This window comes from Zonotrichia albicollis, chromosome 1, assembly GCF_047830755.1.
Source record: "Zonotrichia albicollis isolate bZonAlb1 chromosome 1, bZonAlb1.hap1, whole genome shotgun sequence".
NCBI lineage: Eukaryota > Metazoa > Chordata > Aves > Passeriformes > Passerellidae > Zonotrichia > Zonotrichia albicollis.
Genome location: NC_133819.1, coordinates 143070243 through 143090481, shown reverse-complemented (window position 1 = coordinate 143090481; position 20239 = coordinate 143070243). Strand labels below are relative to the sequence as shown.

Here is a 20239-nt window from a genome sequence, read left to right as displayed (position 1 = left end):
ACAATTCTTTTTATAGAAAAGGTTATTTGGAAGAACTGTTCTGCATGTTTTCATCCATTGCTCCATTTCTTTTCTCAAAGCCTACTTCCTCCTACCTCTGTTACTGCTTGCTATTTAAGTCTGTATCTGTAATTATTAGCTCTGGAAAGTGTTCTGGGAAGGTGCCTTTGCCTTGACCAGATTTCAATATTTCACATGTGACATTGTGCTTCTGGAGCTGGACACTGGCTGGATGTTACTTGTGACCACAGTGTGGGACCCTAAACCAGGGACGGCACTAAAGAAGTTGCATTTTCCTGTAACTTTCCAATGTACAGCTGGTGTAACACACAACACTTTCAGAAAGGATTCAAGAGCCCATGAGGCCAAGATTAGATGCATATAAAATAGCTCAGAGCCTGCTCACTTCAGTGAAGACAAGAAAATTACTTGTGAAAGATGTAATTGAGGACCTGAAAGACTCCATTTCACACAAACATTTAATGCTACCTGCCTAGGTTCATCCATGAGTCCCACAGGATAATAAAAATAAGAACCAGAGTCCTACATGATGAGGTTTTGAAACACAGATCCTCACCTGTTCCCCCCTGTGATCAGTGGCTTCTCAGGGGGTGTGGTGGATACCAGGGGTATTCCAAGGTCATGAGAAATGTCATCTTCCCCATCATACAGAAGGCTTTCTTCTGCTTCTCCACTATGTGTCTTCTTTTTCCCTCCAGCTCCTGCTGGCACTCCATCAGTAGTATTTCCAAAGTTACCTAGAGACCCAGGGTTACAGGAGATGTCTAAATTGGAGGTGGCAAACATGAATGAGGTTTAAAAAAAGAAAATGGCCAATCATGCCAGTGGAAAATCTTTGTCCTCTCCAGTTCATTCAGCTGTTTTAACCACACCACAGTTTATAAAGGTTGTGACAGGTTATGTTTGTCTCTGGAATGTCAGGGTCTAGAGCAGTGCTTCCTTGCCTGTCCCGTGTGACAAATACCTAACACATCCCTTAGTGATGTGATCCTCTGTCTGCTGGCCCCCAGGACCTTCAGTTTTTGCTAAAGAAATTCAGAAACCAAAACAATACTGCTGTTGATATTTCTGTACTGAGGGGCTCTGATATGGGACTGATTCACACAGAAAATGTGTGTTCTTCATAACATATGGATGATAATTTCAAAGTTTGATCTCAGAAGTGATAAACTCTTTTTCAGACAAGTAAATTTTGCACATTAGGGTTGCAGAGTCAGTAATAACAACACTTTGAGGCTTCAGCTTCAAGCCTAATGCCAGAACTCTGCTATAATAATGCAATCATCTTCCCTAAAAGGATTTTGCCTTAAAGGGTAATTATTAGCACTGGGAAAGAGGTACATCCATCAAACTGATAATTACAGATTTTAAAAGAGAGGCAGAAAACATTCCCTGCAGGAAAAGAATGTGCTGAATCACCCCGTATGACATCCTGATCTGGATTTTTGGTTCAGCCTTTCATGTGAATAATGACAACTGGCCAAGTTTGGGTCCAAATTTCAGCTACACAGGAGGCTAAGAGATGTTCAGGTTCAGAATTCAGGGCCAGACTCATCTTTAGTGTCAAGAATCACTAGAATTCCTTGCCCAGGTATTTAAATGAGTTTCTTGTCATTCTCAACTCAGTTTCCTGCTAAGTTTCAGTGGGAATCAGTACCCCTCCTTGGATTCCCCTGTTTTTCACAGCATCTCTCCCTGCACACACAGCCCTGTAGCTGAGCACAGTCATGGACATGAGCACAGAGACTGAAAGTGCCCCTGTGCACTTGGTGGGTCTGGCACAGAGAGAATCAAATCCCTGCAAGGGAAATGAGACCCATTCAAGCTTCTGTCTTAAGAGAAAGTTCTTCTGCTTTGAAAATATTAACGAAAATGTCTTCATTTTCTCTTTAGTCTGCTTTGAGGGATAATTTAGCTCCATGATGAGGACTCATGGAGTTTGGTCCTGCTTTGCCCTGAAAGAGGAATGGACTTACCAGGAGGATGTTAGAACAAAGTGGTGCCTGCAGCTTGGGTCTTGGCTGTACCTCACCCCCCTACCACACTCACAGACCCACAGGAATCTCACTGGGGTTGGCCAAGACAGTGGACAGGGATCATCCCCCACAAAGGGCTCCCTCACAGCCAGGGGCTGATCAAATGGACATCACAGAATGAACTCTGCCTGAAGTCAATTATCTGAGTTTGATCTCCCAAGTGATTAAAAGGGTAAATACTGGCTAAGATGCTGTATATACTGAGGGAGAGGATTTGCATTAACCCAGGGCATTTGGGGAGTAAGACAGATAGGCATCAGTATGTTCAGCTTGATTCTATCCAGAGAAATGATAATCAGGGTTTAACTCAAATGTAGGCTCTGCTCTGAAGCTGAGCCCTGAGACACATCAGTCAGTAACACCTACCATCCCTCTGCTCCTGAGGCTGCCCCTCTCCTTTGGATAAGACCTTAACACACTTACCAACAGAAACCTCAAAGCTTATTGGCTTGTCCCCAAACTTCCTGTCAATCATTGTGGCTTCAAAAAATGTCCCAAAGAGAAGGAATTCTTCAAATTTCTCTTCATAGATCTATTGGAGAAGAAGGAGGAAAATATTGGCATTTGTTTTACCTTCTACTATTTTTTACAGCATTAAGGAAAAGTGCAATGGTCTTTTGTTGAATGCTAGGCTCTGTTTACATCTATTGGAGACCCAGTATCTGCTTGTGCCTGGCATGGACTCTCAGTTAAGGAGGGCCAGCTAACACTTCTGATGCTCTTGGGTCATAATCAAAAACAGCTTTTAACTCCATGCCAAGCCTGAGCTCAAAGGAGATGTACTTTATAGTTTGAGTTCTATAGTTTGAGTTCTCCCCAAATTTACACCCCAACTGTTGTGCCCTTCCCATCCAAACCCTTCTCATTTCCCAACACCTGCAAACTGAGGCCCATTAGGCAAGATCAGCCCTAATTCTTCTGCAGTGTGAGTGAGGCAATGAATAAAACATCAGCTCTACATGAATATTTGTTACCCTGACTTCTGCAAAGCAGAAACAGTTTTTGACACAGCCCATGATCTCTTCATTTTGAAAAACCTTTGCTATACACAGCAAAATATCATAGGTCTTCAGTGAAAGGATTAGCAGCATCATATATCAGAGTCAACAGCTCAGATTGCAGCTCCAGAGTAACTTTAGCTTTTTATACTTGTCCAGTATGAAACCCTAATAAAGCCAAGGCTCAGAGACTATGACACATGCATCTATCTCCCATTACAAAGAAAACAAATTTTAATATCTTCTTGCAGTCAGAATAGGTCAATAAAGTTGTGCTGTGGGGATGGATAATTTGCCTCTGTTGTCTCAGAGGCTCTATGAGACATTTTTTGCATTATTGGTAATGTCTCCAGTTCCTGCTTTTCCTTTCAGAGAGTGGTAATACAATTACTGCCTACTGGAGCACAAAGTATTGCTGAATGTCAAAACTAAAAGAATATCAAGCATCACTGTATCATGCTATTGCCTTTTATGTATTCTCTATTTGAAACTGAGAAACAGCAGCTGGAAATAAATCCTTATTATTACTATTAATTTTTGTTGGTGGGTGTTTCAGCAGGGTTTGTTTCTCTGTCTGGGGTATTTCACCAGGCCCAAGACCCAATAGTGTCTGAGCTACTCATAATAATGGATTTCTTGCATACAAAGGAAAATGTATATGGAAATAAGTGTCTTTGAATGTCATTTCTATTAGTCTTCAGAGAAGAATTGAAAGACAGAGGTAATTTACAGCTATATGAGTAAATAAAGTAACAGTGGAGCACAAGTTCACACAAGTGGCTTGCAATTACTCATGCCAGTTCTCTGCTCACACACTCCTTGACCCACTCCAGCCAGCCCTCAGGCCATGAATGCCAGGGCCAAGGAAGTGAACCTCTTAAGGTGAGGCCTCAAGACCAAAGAACAATTGCTCCTCTCCCAGTTACTTGTAGAGATGGAGTGGAAAGACCAAGAATCGGAACCAATAAAGGACACAAATATCTTAAAAAGTGAGCTGGAACTCCCTGTACAAAAGATACAGTTTTGATCAATGACATAGAATCACAGAACCATCAAGGCTGGAATCTGAGATCATCAAGTCCAAATTTGACTGAACATGCCCACTAAACTATGTCACAAAGTACCACATCTACTAATTTTTTGAACACTTCCTGTAATGGTGACTCCACCACTTCCCTGAGGAATCTGTTCCAAAGCTTAACCACTCTCTTTGTGAAGACATTTTTCCTAATATCCAACCTGAACCTCCCCTGGCACAACTCATGGCCATTTCCCCTTGTCCCCTTGTTAGTTGACTGGGAGAGGAAGCCAACCCTCCCAGCCATACTCTCCTGCCAGGTAGTTGTAGTAGATACAGTGAAGTGGGAGGAAAGCTGGTTATGAGAATATTTTTTTCCCTATTTATTGGGTTAAAAAAATGAGCTTGCATATTGCTGTTGCTCCCACAGAGTGACGTGCTGGAACTGAGAATTAAAGCTCCAACATTGGCTCAGCTCCAAAGCTCTCACATCCTGCCACAACTGCCCAACCTTCTCCAAGCACCATAGTGCAGATTTTACCATGATGTAATCCTACACAACAGGTGGAATTAGGTGAACAACCTCAGTTACCAGTGGTTGAAACTGAGCACATAATTTTCAGCTCTTCCTCCAAAGGGATTATCAGCCTAACACTAGCACCACATATGCAAGACAATGCCGTAGTAAAGGAAGACACTAAATCAGGCTAGACTGTATCTGTCCCTCTGCATTTGCACAGATTTTATGTCAATGATTCTCTATTGACTTCAGTTAACAACTCCAGATTTTCTCGAGTGAATGCAGGAAGTCAGGCTTTGTAATTCCCAGCTGTCCACACGGGTTCTCTGTCCATTAGCAGATATTATGTCAGATAAGTTTCTAGCGGGGATATGTGGATGCAGCCAGAGCAAAAGGAATTATATGAGAGGAGACTAAGCTTTATGAACACCAAATCCTACTTGAGAGTTTTTTGAGTTACAGGTACACATTAATGCTCCATTTGTGCTGCATAATTGTGGGGAGGTCCCAAGACTGTGAAAGCGTGGAAAAACTGTAGGGAGCACAAAAAGTAGTTTTATACAGCCTGACCCCAAATACCCACAGCAGTGCCATTCTTGGAGGTTTAGAGACACATGACAACCACTCTCTTAATATCATACTGACCTCTAAAGGTACATCAAATGGCTCAACTTCCACTTCAGTTGAGTTCATCTTATCTGAAGGAGAAGCTGACTTTCGGTCCTCTCCTGCTTTGTCACTTTTGTCTTTTCCTTTCAGTGCTTTATCTTTAGATGACAGTTTGATATCCTTGATAATGCTTGAAAACTTGGACTCGCGGGCTCCTCCTGAAAGTATCTCCACAGCAATCTCAAGGAAGAGACGTCCCCTGAAGGAGACCCCTTCTCCAAAACCTTCATTAAGCTCCTGGTGGTCATCAATGAGGCTGTGGTTCCTGGGTGAGCCATAGAGATTGATCCAGGCAGGCCCAAAGGTAGGCAAAAACCCTGGAGATAAAGTAACTTTTGTGACTTTTCTGTTGGGTATTAGTGTTCTCTCCTCATTGTCTGCTCAAGAAATCTTGCCTCTAATGCCCCAAAAGCCAAACCTGGACCTATTTCTGGGCAGTGAGGAATCACTTCACACAGAGCACTGCTTTGCAGGGCAATTCTTAGATACCAAGGAACCTCTGTCAATACCCAACCAACTCTGCTGGGTTGGAGCTCTTTCTCAGAAGGTGATGGTACCACACCTGCCGGGCAGGAGGTCTACTGCATCACTTAAAAAAGAGCTTGCTGCTGCAGACTACAGACTGGGACATGATGGGAGAGGATGGAGGCTTTCTCCTGTAGGTCAAACTCTTTCAAGTCTGTGTTACTCAATTTATACAAATTTTTCTCTTATCTTCTGGTTTAGGACTGAGATACACATTTGGATTGGCAGGTTTGAGGAGTTACTGTGCCTTCACTGAGCTGTCATAACTGACCATCTTCCACATATACATCACACAACACAAACAAGGCTATACAGGTAGACTCAAACATCAGTGAAAAGACTCCAGGTAGACAGTCTCTCCTCAAACAGAGCATAACACACTGGTCCATGGTGCCTCCCTGGGCTATGGTTGCACCCAGCTGAGCCTTACCTAAACACTTTGCTTCCAGTGGGTAGATCCAAAATACAAGCCTGCTCTGCCTTTGATTTTTAGGGATTTTCAGTTTGTGGGTTCATTGCTTAATAGAAACTCACATGAACTATAAATGTACATCTGTCATCCCCAGTGGATTAGAGTAGACTATTGCCACAGCCACACAGATGGTAACAAATTATGCAGCAGCCCTTTAACAAGAACAGCAATGTCAGACCCTCCATGTGCCAAGCACAATGTAATGTAATGTGAAATTAAGCAACAGAAGGTGTCTCAGAACCAACACTTGAACTCTGGACATCCCTAAATTAGGATTAGCCAGTAACAAGATCCCATGCAAGTAGATTTTACCTCAAAGGCATATCCTTGAACAGATATTTTCCCCTTTACCTTTGTCACCGTCTTGTTCATTTGATATTTTCTTCAAATCAATGAAGTGGGTGGCCAAGGCCACGTCATTCATGCTGCCTTCATCCCAGACCTGGATTTTAACTCTCCGACAGAGCGGAGGGAACATTTCTTTGAAGATAATCTGCTCGTGCCACACAGGATCTGCACAGTTCTTTTGCACTGTTGTCCGGCCCTGGAATGGAAGTCCAGCCAATTTAATTCCAGAGGGGTTGAACTCTGGAGAATGGCAATGAGTACAGCAGAAATTGCACTTAGCAGCATCTCTCTGGCCATTTTTAAAGCACAAATATGCTCTCTTGAAAGTACTTTGGCTTTTCTATTAGCTTCTTCATTTTGCACTCCATATCTAATAAAAGACCACATTATGGCTGAAGAATTCTCACATGCACAGAGCAGAGATAAAATCTAATACTTCGGGACCCTTATTAACAAAATGTATCTGTAAAGCCAGACTTTGGCATTTCTTCTACAAACTGCACACCTTCAAATGTCTTTTGAAATATCTGGGTAGTGATGATGCAGTGCAGTTTTTTTCACAGAAGACTAAATTCATTACAGATTCCAGGCTGTGTGTACCAATGGGATTTCTTTAAATGAGGCAATTTATCTAGCATAGACTATTATTATTGTGGTTCATGCTCTGGGCATATGCCTGTGTGCAAGACAGGTAGGTCCTGGAGCTGTTCCTCCAAACCTGAGGAGATGGCAGGACTGTGTCACAGTCTATACAGTCACTGGAAGTGGCAGGATTTACACTCTCACATTAAATGGAGAGAACTGAGTCAGAAAACCCACCAAGCCTCTCCATAAAACCCTAATTTGCACACTAGTGTGCAAACTCACATCAGTGACCCATTCTTGTCCTCTTCAGCCCTCTACTGAACCTGAGGGTGCTGCATGTGTTTGCCTGGTTTAACCCACAGTAGCACTTTGCAATTTGGATTCATGACAAAACATGCAATCAGCACCAAGATCCTTGTTCTCATGCCTGAAACATCTGAAAAGGACTAACTGGAGCTGTCCCTAAGGCTTCCTTGCACACAGAAAGCATTGCTGGCTTAAAATAATTTCCATTTTTATTCTTTGTTTATTTGCACCAGTAATCAAGACAGGCTCTCTGACACAGGGTTTCATGGTGCACCCCAGGGGAACCAGGCCCTGGACCTCCCTGCATTCCTCTTCCACCAGAGTCAGAAGCCTCTCTAAGCAGTATCTGTCACACCATGTTTGATGCTGAAGTTGCTCTAGGAGCAATGAAGCCAGGCAGCACTGCCAGTCTGCTAAAATGCTTAGTCTCAGAAGGAAAGCTGAGAGGGTCCTGCATTTCAGCAGAGTAATTCAGAAATCAATACGTAGCCCTAAAAGCCTGATTGAACCACATTCACTGATTTCAGCCCTGCTTCCTTATTTCACTCAAGGGAGACCAGAACACAGCTCTTACCTAATCCCATGCTGTGCAAATCACTGTCTTGTAACTCAGTGTTTTAGTAACAGTGCTACAGAATTCTGTTTTCCCTCCTGCTGCCTGCCTGTAACCTACTGCTCTGAGCCTGATATTAGATCTGCTGGCATTAAATGTCTCCATTACTTTATTTCTGCATAATTTAAGAACTGAATATTTTCTGATGACCAAAATACAGGTTTTACCTAATTCATGTAACTGTAAGTTAAAGGACATCAGCATCATCACCAGCCTGCAGCACAGCCAATAGGAAATAAAGCCTACTTTGTGATCAAGAGGATCCCAATTACCATTTGACCTGCAAACATGACCACCACATAGGGATCCACAAGGTCCTTACTGTCGCCTATGAATGCTTTGGTGACATTGGCCATGATGCTAGAGTTCATCTTTGGAAGTCCTTCTGCTTTGTAAATTCTCACATAAAATCTGGCCCATGGTCTTTCAGATGGAAAGCCTTTGGGGATCAAGAGATTCCTGAAAGGAAAAGAGAAGCTGTTGTCTTAAAATTGAAAACTTGGACAATGAAGTGATATTTTTTCCCCCAGCACTGTGATCCTGGGTTAGCATGAATCTGAGAAGACACAAAAAGGTGTACGAATTTGCTTTTTCATCTGAACCAAAACCAATCTTTTACCACAAGAAAATTATATAGCATTACTCAGCAAACTTTTCTATGTGATATAGAATCAGGTCCAGCCAGATAAGGTTCTCTGGACCTTGTTCAGTAAATTCTGAATATCTTCAAGGACATAGATTTCCCACTCTCTTTGGGCCCCTGTTTCATTAGACCATATCCATGGTAAAAAAACAATGAAATGTAATTTCATTGTTCTAACCTGCCTCCAAAGCCTCTCATCCTTCTACTGAAAAGAGCCACTCATCTGAAGAGAGTCTTTCTCTGCCCTCCTCATCTATGATGAAGCCCCTTTTGAGTCCTCTCCTTTAGGTTCAAAAAAACAACACCCACCACTTTTCCCCATAGACCATGTGCTCCATCAGCTTGGTGACTTTCCACAGACTTGGTCCAGGATGTCAGTACTGACCAGAAACATTGCTCAGATAAAATGTAAAGTATGCTGGTAGCATATTTACCACCTTGAACTTCTGTATTTTACAAGGAGAATGATAACGTGCTTGAGTTTACCTAAGGATATGGAAATATCCACACACTCACATCCCAGAGTGGACAAGGAATAGGTTTTCCTCATATTTTTTCTTCTTGCTTCACTGCTTTAAGTAATCATTAATTGGTTTCAGATCAATGAACATTCTGTCAGGGGTAATTTGGAACTTAGCCAACAGGACTTGGTCAATTCTATCAGCTGCAGAGGAGTGACCCTAATGTGCTTTTCAACTTAGATGAGAGGCTTGTAAAAATTCTTTGAGCATGTAAGAACAACCAGGTGTACAATGCTATCCTGCAATTAACCCTGAGTTAACAAGGAAAGGACTGAAATAAGGGCAGACTTAAAAAAAATTATTGCAGTACTTTTCAATCTGTTCCTCGGTATCAGCTGTTTTCTGTGTGGCTTGTATTGCATCACCTTTCCCCGTCACACTGAGGTCACACTTCAGGTACCCTTTGGCTCCTGTCCTAATGTCAGCAGGGTCTGTGAGAAGTGCCCACTTGTCACAAAACTGATGACCTGTAAGAAGGACAAGCTTAAACACTCAAATAGAGGATATAAAAACATGCAAGTGTCTTCCTCTTCACTCCTGGAAAAGGTACATCAAACAATGTTTGTGCTGTCAGGAGAATTGTGCTGAAATATATTTGTTTACTAGACACTTCTAGAGGGTCCAAAATATTTTGTGATCAAAAAGGCAAGCAAAGGATTGATCCAGAGCTTGTAAGAAACAAGCTCATTTTCATCACTCTTTACTGAGATCAATGAGTACAGACCAGTGGAAGCCTGGGTGAGATTTCAGCAGCTGAACTGAGGCTGAGCCCTCATGAGGAAAGGCCACCTCCTTGATAAGAACTCTCTAAAGATCTCAGAACTCCAGCAGAAAACCCTTGCTGGGTGCTGTGGCCACTGTAATGCTGGCAGACAGCTGAGAAAGGGAAGGAGAGTGGACAGCCATCAGAGCAAGAAGAATCAACCAGAAGCATCTTCAGCTCCATCTTTCAAGGCGGAAAATGTTCAAGACAATTCCCCCACAACAGCCCTTGCTGTAATTCTGTTTCAACAACTCCATCAAGAAAGGTCCTGGGATCTCATGTTAAGTCATTGGACATCACCTTGGGTGGGTAAGGGAGTGGGAAGGAGAGACCACAGAGTACCAGGGATATGAGCTCAAGATCAATCCTCAGCCACCACCCTCCTGTTAAAGTGTGAGCAGGAGATACAGGACAGAACTCAAGACTGACACAGCCTGAGCATGGACTGTAGACTGCTCATTGCAGATGGGCCATTCCTCTCTGACTCTTACAGGAACCCTGCAGAGAGGGTGGCCCAAATGACTCTACACTCTTGCTATAACTGTGTGACATCTACAGCAAGTGGCTTAAATAGTTCTTTCCCAAGGAGGAAGAAGAGACCATGTCCTTGAGTAATTTTGGAAGAGAAAAAGGCACATGTTTTGTGGATGGTTGTAAAAAACTCCAAAAGAGAAGTAGGTGATCTTTTCTTAGGTTCAAATGTCAGAAAGCACCGAACAGCTCTGAAGATGACAAGTCAAGTGGACCCATGGTCACCTCTTTGTCATCTTCTCTCTCCTGTTATGATCTGCTTCTCCTCTTGTCTTGTGCTGTCCTCACCATTCCTTCCCCTCTCCATGCTGGTCTCGCTCCCTCTGCTCCTTCTAGCCCAACACAGGTGAGAGAGCTTTGGATGTTCTGTAGCAAATGAGCGCAGTTGGATTTTGTAGAACATTCAGCTGCCCACTCTGACCACTTAAAGAAATGCCATCCTTGAAAAGTGCTACCCACCAATGTGCAGATTGCCAAGGTGTTTTCAGTGCTGAACTTCTTTCCAACACTTTGGCTGGTACTCTGCTATCCAAATAAGAAAATAACTACTCTCCCAAAAGCTTTAAGTTAGTGTAAACCACAACCATCTGAGTGGAAAAGCAGCACATTTTCCTCTCCTCTTCTCTGCCTCAAATCTCTCTTAGCAGACCAAAAGGGCAGAAAATGCATCACTCACCTGGCTGAATGTACACCGTCCCCAGATCCACTTTAAAGGAGCCTATCAGCACACTCCCAATCAGTTTATTGTGCATAACCTGTTAGAAAAAGCTGATTAAAGAATGGCTAATGACTATCACTCTTCACAGTCAGCCCAAGAAAGAGCATCCAAAGATCACATTTAGTTCAGAGGCAATAAGCATCAACACCCAGCACCACCCTAAACTGGGGGCACATAGCCACAGCAGATACACCAGTATTTGAAATACGTCTTTTACCCAACATTGTGCCTATTTAGAAAACAATATAATTGCATCTGAGTGGAATCACACAGGTTAATCCCAGGTCCCTGGGATAGAGTGCAGGAATTAGATCAAGATTAGAGCACCTGCTCCTTCAGAGCAGGTGCAGTTATATTACTTATCCTGGCAGTTTTAGCTAAATGATAATGAATATAAACACATGGGATGTAACTGGTTTCAGACTAGGCTGCAGAAATCCTATCACTGTGCAATAGCTGAATTGCCATAAAAACAGAGCATGCTCGGAGGAGAAAGAATGTGTTTCTTGGCAACATGTTAATGTACACATAAACCAAAAGAGTCATTTCTAATCTACCCCCCCACGATATTAATGAAATCAGAAAAGTGATATAGATGTAAATTAGATGGCAAGCAGGCCCCAGTGAGTCTGTCTCTGTATTCTTCCTGCCAAGTGATGAATTTAATTTTATTTAATTCAAATTTAATTAATAATTTTCAATTGCAATGATTCCCAGACCTATGTATTTCCATTTCTTGTTTTCAAATACTTGCATGGGGCTCACTTTACAGACAAGGCAGAGGCTTCTTCTAATGGAAGATTTGCTCTAGAGCTGTATTTCTCAAAAAATATGTCTCACCTAGTTTCAGAATAGCTTAAAAAATTGAAACCTATTCCTTAGTTATGGAAAAGCCTCTGAAAGAGGCTGAATTTTCTGGAACACTTTGCCCAAATTGCAAAGAGTAACTAAACACTTTCAAATGTATAGGAGTTAAATCTAAATATTGGAAGTAAATAACAGGCCTCTGACAGCATTTCAGGAGTCTGGGACACATCACATTCTCTCTTTGGACCTACACATTGTAGATAAGGATATTTCTGGATAGGAAGACTTCTGCAATTTTGCACTGGTTTGGTCATGTGGCTTTATTTCCTACACTTTTCAAGAGCAGGAGACATACATTTCCAAATAAATATCACTGACACTTTCATCAAGATTCACCAGAAAATTCAAGTTTCTAGTTGCAATATTATGTTTTTCCCTGTTAAGGGCCTATGGCCACTGTGCCACCGTGACCTGGGGAACACACTCAGCTGTCCTTGGTAATTCCTCACTTCAACACAGAAGCAGTTTCTAGAGCTGAAAAATCAAGAGTGGACAAAGGAGCAGTTTTACTTTACTATTAAGTTGAAAAATTAAATAACCTTCATGTGGAAAAGGAGTTAGTGTGAAGTTAGTGCTGCGTGCACAATTACTGCTTTTCCTCAATCCCTGGTGCTGTCAGGTCCCATCATAGCCCTGGACCCTCCCTCCTGTGAGGTTGGACTACAGCACACACAGGGCTGGGAACAAGCCTTGAAATCTGTTGGGCTTGTCCCCAAAGCCAGGCAATATTACAGATTTGGAGGAAGTGCACGGGAATGCCCAAATCAACAGATCCAATGAGGGTAGGTTAAAGGGGGAAGAAGGATGTAGCCTTTCTGTAGGAAAAAAAAACCCACAAACTTCTTTAAGACTCAAAACCAAGATGAGGGTATGTGGTGAGTCCAAAGTGGTGCTGTCTCACTGCTGTTTGCTCATTTCCTCTCCATGACAGCCTGTCCAGAGATTGTTAAATGTTAAATGTTAAATGTGTAAAACTCACTTCTCTATCCCTGAGGTTTGCTTCGTGAAAAGTAAATGCCCCTGTTCCACTGAAACTATGCAGGTTTCCACTCCCTGCAGTGCATGTTGCTTTTAATGCTGAGGCAATACCTCACTGCTTCTATCAAACACTCTACATCTTTCCTCATCATTTTTTTTCCAAGTGTATTTTCTTCGAATGCAACAAAGCAAGTGAGCATGAAGTTTATAGCAAACCCCTCTTGTCTTCTCTGAGGGAGAACATCACATCCACACCATATCTAATTAAAGATTTGTGTCTTTTCACACTTGACTGTAGATGACTGAAGGATTTTCTTCAGATTTTCTGAATGAGCACATATATGCATAGTGTTACACTGAGGAATATTTCAGTAAGGGAGATACAGTTTTAGCTCACAAGAGCCACCTTAGTTTAACTATGGTATTACCACAAGTTTGCTGAAATGTACAGGAAGATAATAATGAAGGAAAAAATCTAGTAATTAGCAGGTGCTGGGATAATTAAGTGTCTCATTTTTCTCTCAAATGCAGGGTTTGAATACAGCTAGACAAACTACTAGACTGATGGACAAGGGCACTAACCTATTTTGTTTTCCTTAAGCTTCCATATGCAGATAAGTTCATAATGTAGGCTGCTAATCTTTGTTTCTTCTTAAGTAAGATTCATTCTAAGCAAGTGCTGTGAAACTTTCCATCCCTCAGGGTTTCCTTCACCTCCAACACACATATTTCCTCCTTTACTTCTATTCCCCTGATAGTTTGCATTCTCCAGAACTATGTTGCAAGGTAATTAATCTGTTTTCAGTAGCATATATGAGCACTGACCAAGGTTAGCTCATTGTTGTTACTGAGCTTTCTCCTAAAGTCATTTTTACTTAGAGGACCTTTAATTTCTTAGTGTTGCACCTTCATCAGCTATAAATGAAATAAGTTTGCTGAGCCTGATGAAACTGTGCAGATACACAGCAGGTAATGGTGACGCGTTTTCCCACACTCCCATTGCAGTCAGAAGAAAGCTGGCGCTTCCCCCTCCACCACTGGATATATGGAATCCTTATCAAAATAATGTGAGATTGGAAAGACTGGACATATCTCAGAGAAAAATAACTCTACATCCCAATGGCATCAGCAGCACACAGGAGCTGGGGCCTTGGCAGTGTGCTGCTACACAAGCCAGGTCTGAAACACCTATGGGGCCACAGGCTGTGATATGTCACAGCAGTGAGGTGATATCTGCTCCCATGCCATTGACAGCCTGTAGAAAATCCTGTCCTCACAGCTGAGATCAGATCTGCAGATACCTTATGTAGTTCTGAACTTCATACATCTGAGCTTTGAGCATGGTACAGTGGATGTTAATGGAATTTTAGATTCCAACTGTTAGTTTATTCCCAGCACTGAAAACCTACTTGTCCAGTTGTCCATGTGTAAATGAACACATTTTATTCTGTAGCTGGGAAAGTCACTCTATTGGCACCTCAGAAAAGGAAGTAGACAGTGATGTGTCCTATAGCTCCTGAGCACTGCTTGTTTCTGTCAAGCTCAACCAGCACAGATCCTTTCCTGGTGTACGTTATTGAAATGGACAGAGCACTCCAGAGAAAAAGAGCTTTTCCTGCAGCAACAACTGTTGCACTGTTTATTGCCAGAGAAATCTCTGACAAAATGGATGGACTTTTAGCAAAAACAAGAGTTCATTAAGGGCACAGCTGTTGGAGTTTCCAAATAATACAAATACAGCACTGTCCAGAGTCTCATGAGATCTTTAATTCCTTAGCAGCTTTGCTATATGTGGTGATGAGTTTTAGGCAAGATAATTAACATGGTTCCATGGACTTGGCCTTCCAAACTGCACAACATTATCCAATGTCCAAGCCCAACAGCATGTGTGTCTTCCATCAGGACTGTTCTGAGATGTCACAGAAACATGGAATCATTTAGATGGGAAAAGATCTTTAAGATGGAGCCCAATCATTAACCCAGCACTGCCAAGTCCACCACTAAACCATGTCCCCAGCTGCTACATCCACATGCCTTTTAAATCCCTCTGGGGATGGTGATTCCACTGCTTCTCTGGGCAGTCTATTCCAATGACTGTCTACCCCTTCAGCGAAGAAATTTTCCTAATATCCAGTGTAAATCTCTCCTGGTCCAACTTGAGGCTATTTCCTTGTGGAATGTCCTGTCACTTGTTACTTGGGAGAAGAGACCAAGTTCCACCTGTCTCTAACCTTGCTTCAGGTATTTGTAGAGAGCAATAGGGTCACCCTGTAGTTTTGCTGGGACTTTAGTTGCAATGAGCAGTGGAAGCAGCAATGAGCTCTTGGAGAGCACTCCCACGCTAATAGCAACCAACCAGCGACCCTCAGGCAGCCCGAGAACCCCTGCTGAGGAAAAGTGTCTGCATTAGTTTAGTTTCATTTAGTTAGAGACAGTTATATCTGAGGAACTGATGTAAACAAGAAGTTCCAACTCAGTCATCTGAATCAAGTGGCAGGCTGAAAATAAAATGGATGAAGGCAGTGAGAAGAGAGAGCTAAGCTGAATTTCTCATTCTTCCTTGAGTTTGCTACAGCAGCAATGAGTGTCCCTGAAAATGCAGATTAAATCTTCCTTTTGGGTATGTTCCTTCAAATCTCTGCCAGCTGACTCCTCCTCCTTATCCTTTCCTCTATCCTCTTTCCTAAACTTCATGGTGACTTTCTAGCACTCTTGGTACTTAAAATTATTTATTTTAAACTACATTAAGAGTCCTTTAGATTTGAAGTGACACAAAAACAATGACCTTTACTTACTGCGTTAAGCTTTCCTGGGTACTTACAGAGATGTTGATTATTTTGTCAAACAGCAACACCTGCGGTCCAACGAAATCGAACACGAAGTACTGTGGGAAGAGAGGGCAGCAGATGAGAACCATCCCTGGGCAGGCAAACAGTGCTGTCAGCTGCATGGGTCAGCATTTGTGTTACTGCACAGAGCCCAGGTGAGATGCTGGGGGTGCAGGGGGGCAGTGGTGGACAAGGCAAAATTCTTTCCTTGTCCCTGATGTGTTTCTCCCACAGCCCAGACTTGTTTTCTATTCTGTTCCTTGCATGGCTGCACAAGACTTGCTTCACAAATGTCCATGGGCCTCAGTCTGCATCAGAAGGCATTGCCAAAAGGGACAGGAGGCACAGGGAAACCCAAAGGACCTGTTGGCTTTGGGGGTTGTTTTGGTGTCTTTTGTCACCAATTGGAGCAAACATATGTCAAGGAAGGGCTGAAGGCACGAGATAGTAGAAAAGGGAGTGGAGATGTGGGGGGGTGTAGTAGAGACAAAGCTCCTAAATGGATTATTTAAAAAACTGCAGTAGCAGTGGTTGTAAGGCAGAATGTGCTGGAGAGGGTGGGGAACAGGCTGGACAGACCTTGAGAAGAGAAAGAGCAAACAGATCTAAAACCCAAGGGAGCTATTGCTGGTGATTTGTCTCCTGGAGAGACCTCCCTGCTCAGACATGGAAGTGCTGCAACTTAATTCATCCCCTTATGAGCTACCAAATGGCAGAGTCCACCCAGAACCATTAAAGAAAGTGTCTTTTTAAAGAGAAATCACTTACTTCATTGTAGAAAGGGGCATTTGTGCCTTCCTTTACTGTTGTTTGCTTCTTCTCATCACCTATCTCGATGATCACCACCGGGTCGATGTTCTCGCCCACCAGTTGCCTGGCCTCGATGATGGTGATGGCAATCTGTGGGGCACAGGGACACCATGGACACCCCTGGGCTCAGGTCCAGCCTGCCTGGGGAATTCACAGTCACACAAGGGCTGTCACCCCTGCTCACCTGGTAGTTCTGGGATTTCAGCTCCTCTTCATGAATTCTGGTCACCAGTTTTGCCCTGTTTAAAGGACAGAAGAAGTTATTAGACATCTCTAGGCAAGATCTGGCACTTGGGACACACACTGGAAAGACTTCTCAACAGTAAACAAATATTTTTTATGGCAGACAGCTTTGTTGTGAACTGTTAGACTCTCATCAGCAGAGACCATCTCTGTCTTTCTCATATGCTTTTTGATAGGGAAACGTTTTGCATCCATATAAACCAGTGCAGCTACCACCTATCATGGCGATGATTTCACTTGTTGATCCCATCAAGCTTGCCTCCATTCCTCCCCAGACTGCATTCCTCTCCTGCATGAAAAGCACAACTACACAAGTTCTTCACAATAGACATTGCTGTTCCCTTTGGCTTGTTTTGTTTAGCAGAGCTCCTTAGCACAGCTGAGGCACACTCAGGATCCATTTCACTCTCCCTGCACTGGATGGCACCTGGTGATATCTCTGAGCTAAGTGCATTCCACTCTGTCATGTGGGAGAGCAGGAGTGAAGGGATCAGTGCTGTCAGCAAAGGGATTTTCTGTCAGATGTTTTGTTCAAGGGTAATGCACTTCCTGGGAAAAAGGGATCTGGAAAAGATGTCTAAGGGGATGTCAGGTAAGGTACATTAAGAGGCACCTTTTCCTATTTGGGCTTAAGGATCCAAAAGCACTGGACAGAGCATCACTGTTCACTAGGTCTTCCTCTGCTTCTTCCTGTCTTCCAAGAGTGGCATGGAGAAAACTTGCAATCTCATCATGATCACCTGATGAAGAAAACAGACAAGGAAGTAAAACCCACATTTGATTTCCAGTAGCAAAAAGCTCACTTGGAGAAGAGCAGTGAATTCATCATCATGAACTGAATATTTTATTTATTTGGGTGTCCCAGTTAGAGGTATTGTCGTGGTCTGTATTGAGCAGCATTGATTTCAGCAGCAGCTCCCCTCCTGTGCAAAAGCATTTCCCAAATCCATGTGGCTGTGGCCACTCTCCTCACCCTGTGTGCACTCACAACAGGCACACACACACTACTGAGTAAAGCTGCCAGCTTTATTGAGCCAGCCCATCCAGCCATCACAGCAGGCTGTGTATTTATGGTGTTTCTTTCTAAAAGAAGCAAAACTTCTGGAGGAATTACACACTTGTAGTAAATTACCTACCTGTAAAACAGGAAAAAACCTCTCAAAAATGTGCGATCTCTCTATGGAAAGAGGCAGGCTGACATTTTTTAGTTTACCGTACCAGATAGAGCAGTGTGAACTCACAGAATCTGAACGTGAACTTCATGAAACAGTTAATGCAAAAGGAATTAGCTCTCTGTTTATTTGGGAGTGATAAGGAGTTTACTGCCAGTTTTATCAATGCTAAGCCTTGAGACGCAATTCAAATGAGTTCACATGAAATCAGATCTAATATAATCCCCCACCACCTGCTCATCCCTGTTGAAATATTGATTTATGAGGCTTACCCAATGCGTCTTTGTTTGCAATAGTCAGCCCTTTCTCGCCTTTTTTCTTCTTCTTCAGCTTCATGCCAGCAAACAGCCCCTTTCTGAAAAAGTAAAGAAAATTGATCAGTGCAGTATTTTCAAACTTTTCTCTGTACTGGATTCTAATTTAACTCAAGGAGTTGTTAAGAGGGAGTTTTGATTTCCTAGCAAGATCATTATATTCTGAATTTAATTCTCAGCAAACTAGAGTAATGAGAGAAAGCTCTGACTTTTTACTTCATCCAATATTGTTTGTTTTTTAAAACTTGGCCATGTACAGACAAGCATAATGTGACAAGAGCCAAAACTTCTGTTCAAACCAAGATGGCAAGATGCAAAGAAAGGAAATCAAAGATAAGTTTCCAATCTACTGACTTCCCACACATGTTACTTGTTCCTTATGCCTGTGACAAGACCAGAGATAAAAGGCAGATTAGAGGATCCAGAACAAAAGCAGTTTTCCACTGAATTGAGATAAAGTCATTTGTGTAAATACCTTGGTCAGGACACCCACTACACCCATGATATCAGTGGCACATAGACCACATAATTTAGGTAGTTCTCACTTCCTTTCAGCTGCAAAGCAATGAACAAGCCTGAACAAGGTTACTCCTCAAGCTGTGTTAGAGAGGTGTTTCTGCCTAGCATCAGTTCTTCCAAGAAAATAAATATGCCACATGTTCCAGAGAGAGAAACAATCTATGCTGCTTGAGAACTTTGTACTATTATCTGGACTGGCAAACAAATCAAGTGGTGACAGGAAACACAAAGGATTTCATATAATAGCAGCATTTTTCAGGTTCTTTGCTGGCCACAAATATGCAGTGACAAATATTCAGCAAATTTTCTTCCCCCTGTCATCAGAGAATTTGTTTGCCTAAATTATTGTAGGTATAAAAATTTACCTGCAGAAGCACACAGTCCAATGAGCCAAAACAAGCAGGCGCCTACACGCTGAGTAAATCTGATAGTGACCAGTGCTCAAACATCTGAAATCATTTGCAAACTCAAACTGTGGAGGAAAAGATACTACAAACTGGAAAGGGAAGTTGGTAATGTTTAAAGGTTGTATTCAGAGCAAGCAAATTAAGTTTACTGGCCAGCCCAAGAGGAATGTCAGCAATGTAGGGTACAATAGCAGAAAATGCACAACTTATTTGTGCCAAAGGATCCTAAAATCTGATCAGTATGAGTGAAAATGTAGCACCCAGACAAAAACAGGCATCAAGCAAAGCAAGAGTCAGAGGGTGGCTGCAGGAAGTGGCCATTAATAAACCTGATGTGTTAACTGGGCTGTCTTCCATGATTCTTTTGTTTACATAACACTCGAAATTGCCTAAAGACAGAGCTGCAGAAGGTGCCACAGGGTAACAGAAAGAGAACTGGCCAAGCTTTGAATAACTGCATGGTGCCAAGAGCAAAATCCGTCTTTGAAGTAAACCAGATTTCAGTCTCAGGTTTTTATTCTGTCAGAGGTTTGGGCACAAATGGCATCAGGCTGCATCTGAGCTCTGCTGCACCCCTGACCCAGAGGTCACCTTAGCCAGGATAACCATGCAGAGATGTGTCCCTGACCCCAGAGGTCACCTTAGCCAGGATAACCATGCAGAGATGTCCCTCAACAACACCAGAGAGGCAGCAAGCACAGGTCATTTGCAAGGCTCAGCTATGGGAACAAAGAGTGTGGGTGTGTTCAGCAGGAGAGCAGGGTGGCATTCTCTGTACATGGGATTTGCCAGAGAGAATCTTCTCTGTAAGGGT

General features: G+C 42.6%; 1 protein-coding gene across 1 annotated transcript in view; it reads right to left on the bottom strand.

Annotated features, from left to right (window-relative positions):
• FER1L6 (fer-1 like family member 6) overlaps positions 1-18521 on the bottom strand; it is a 56245-nt gene extending 37724 nt beyond the window's left edge. Inside the window, exons 1-12 of the mRNA XM_074558533.1 lie at positions 18458-18521; positions 17627-17753; positions 16955-17009; positions 16729-16860; positions 15954-16016; positions 11246-11324; positions 9586-9742; positions 8384-8570; positions 6611-6803; positions 5239-5579; positions 2481-2589; positions 578-758 (exon numbers count right to left, since the gene is read on the bottom strand). Coding sequence (XP_074414634.1) covers positions 578-758; positions 2481-2589; positions 5239-5579; positions 6611-6803; positions 8384-8570; positions 9586-9742; positions 11246-11324; positions 15954-16016; positions 16729-16860; positions 16955-17009; positions 17627-17753; positions 18458-18521 — 1688 coding nt within the window. The remainder of the gene's footprint in view (positions 1-577; positions 759-2480; positions 2590-5238; positions 5580-6610; positions 6804-8383; positions 8571-9585; positions 9743-11245; positions 11325-15953; positions 16017-16728; positions 16861-16954; positions 17010-17626; positions 17754-18457) is intronic.
• Positions 18522-20239: the final 1718 nt, after the last annotated feature.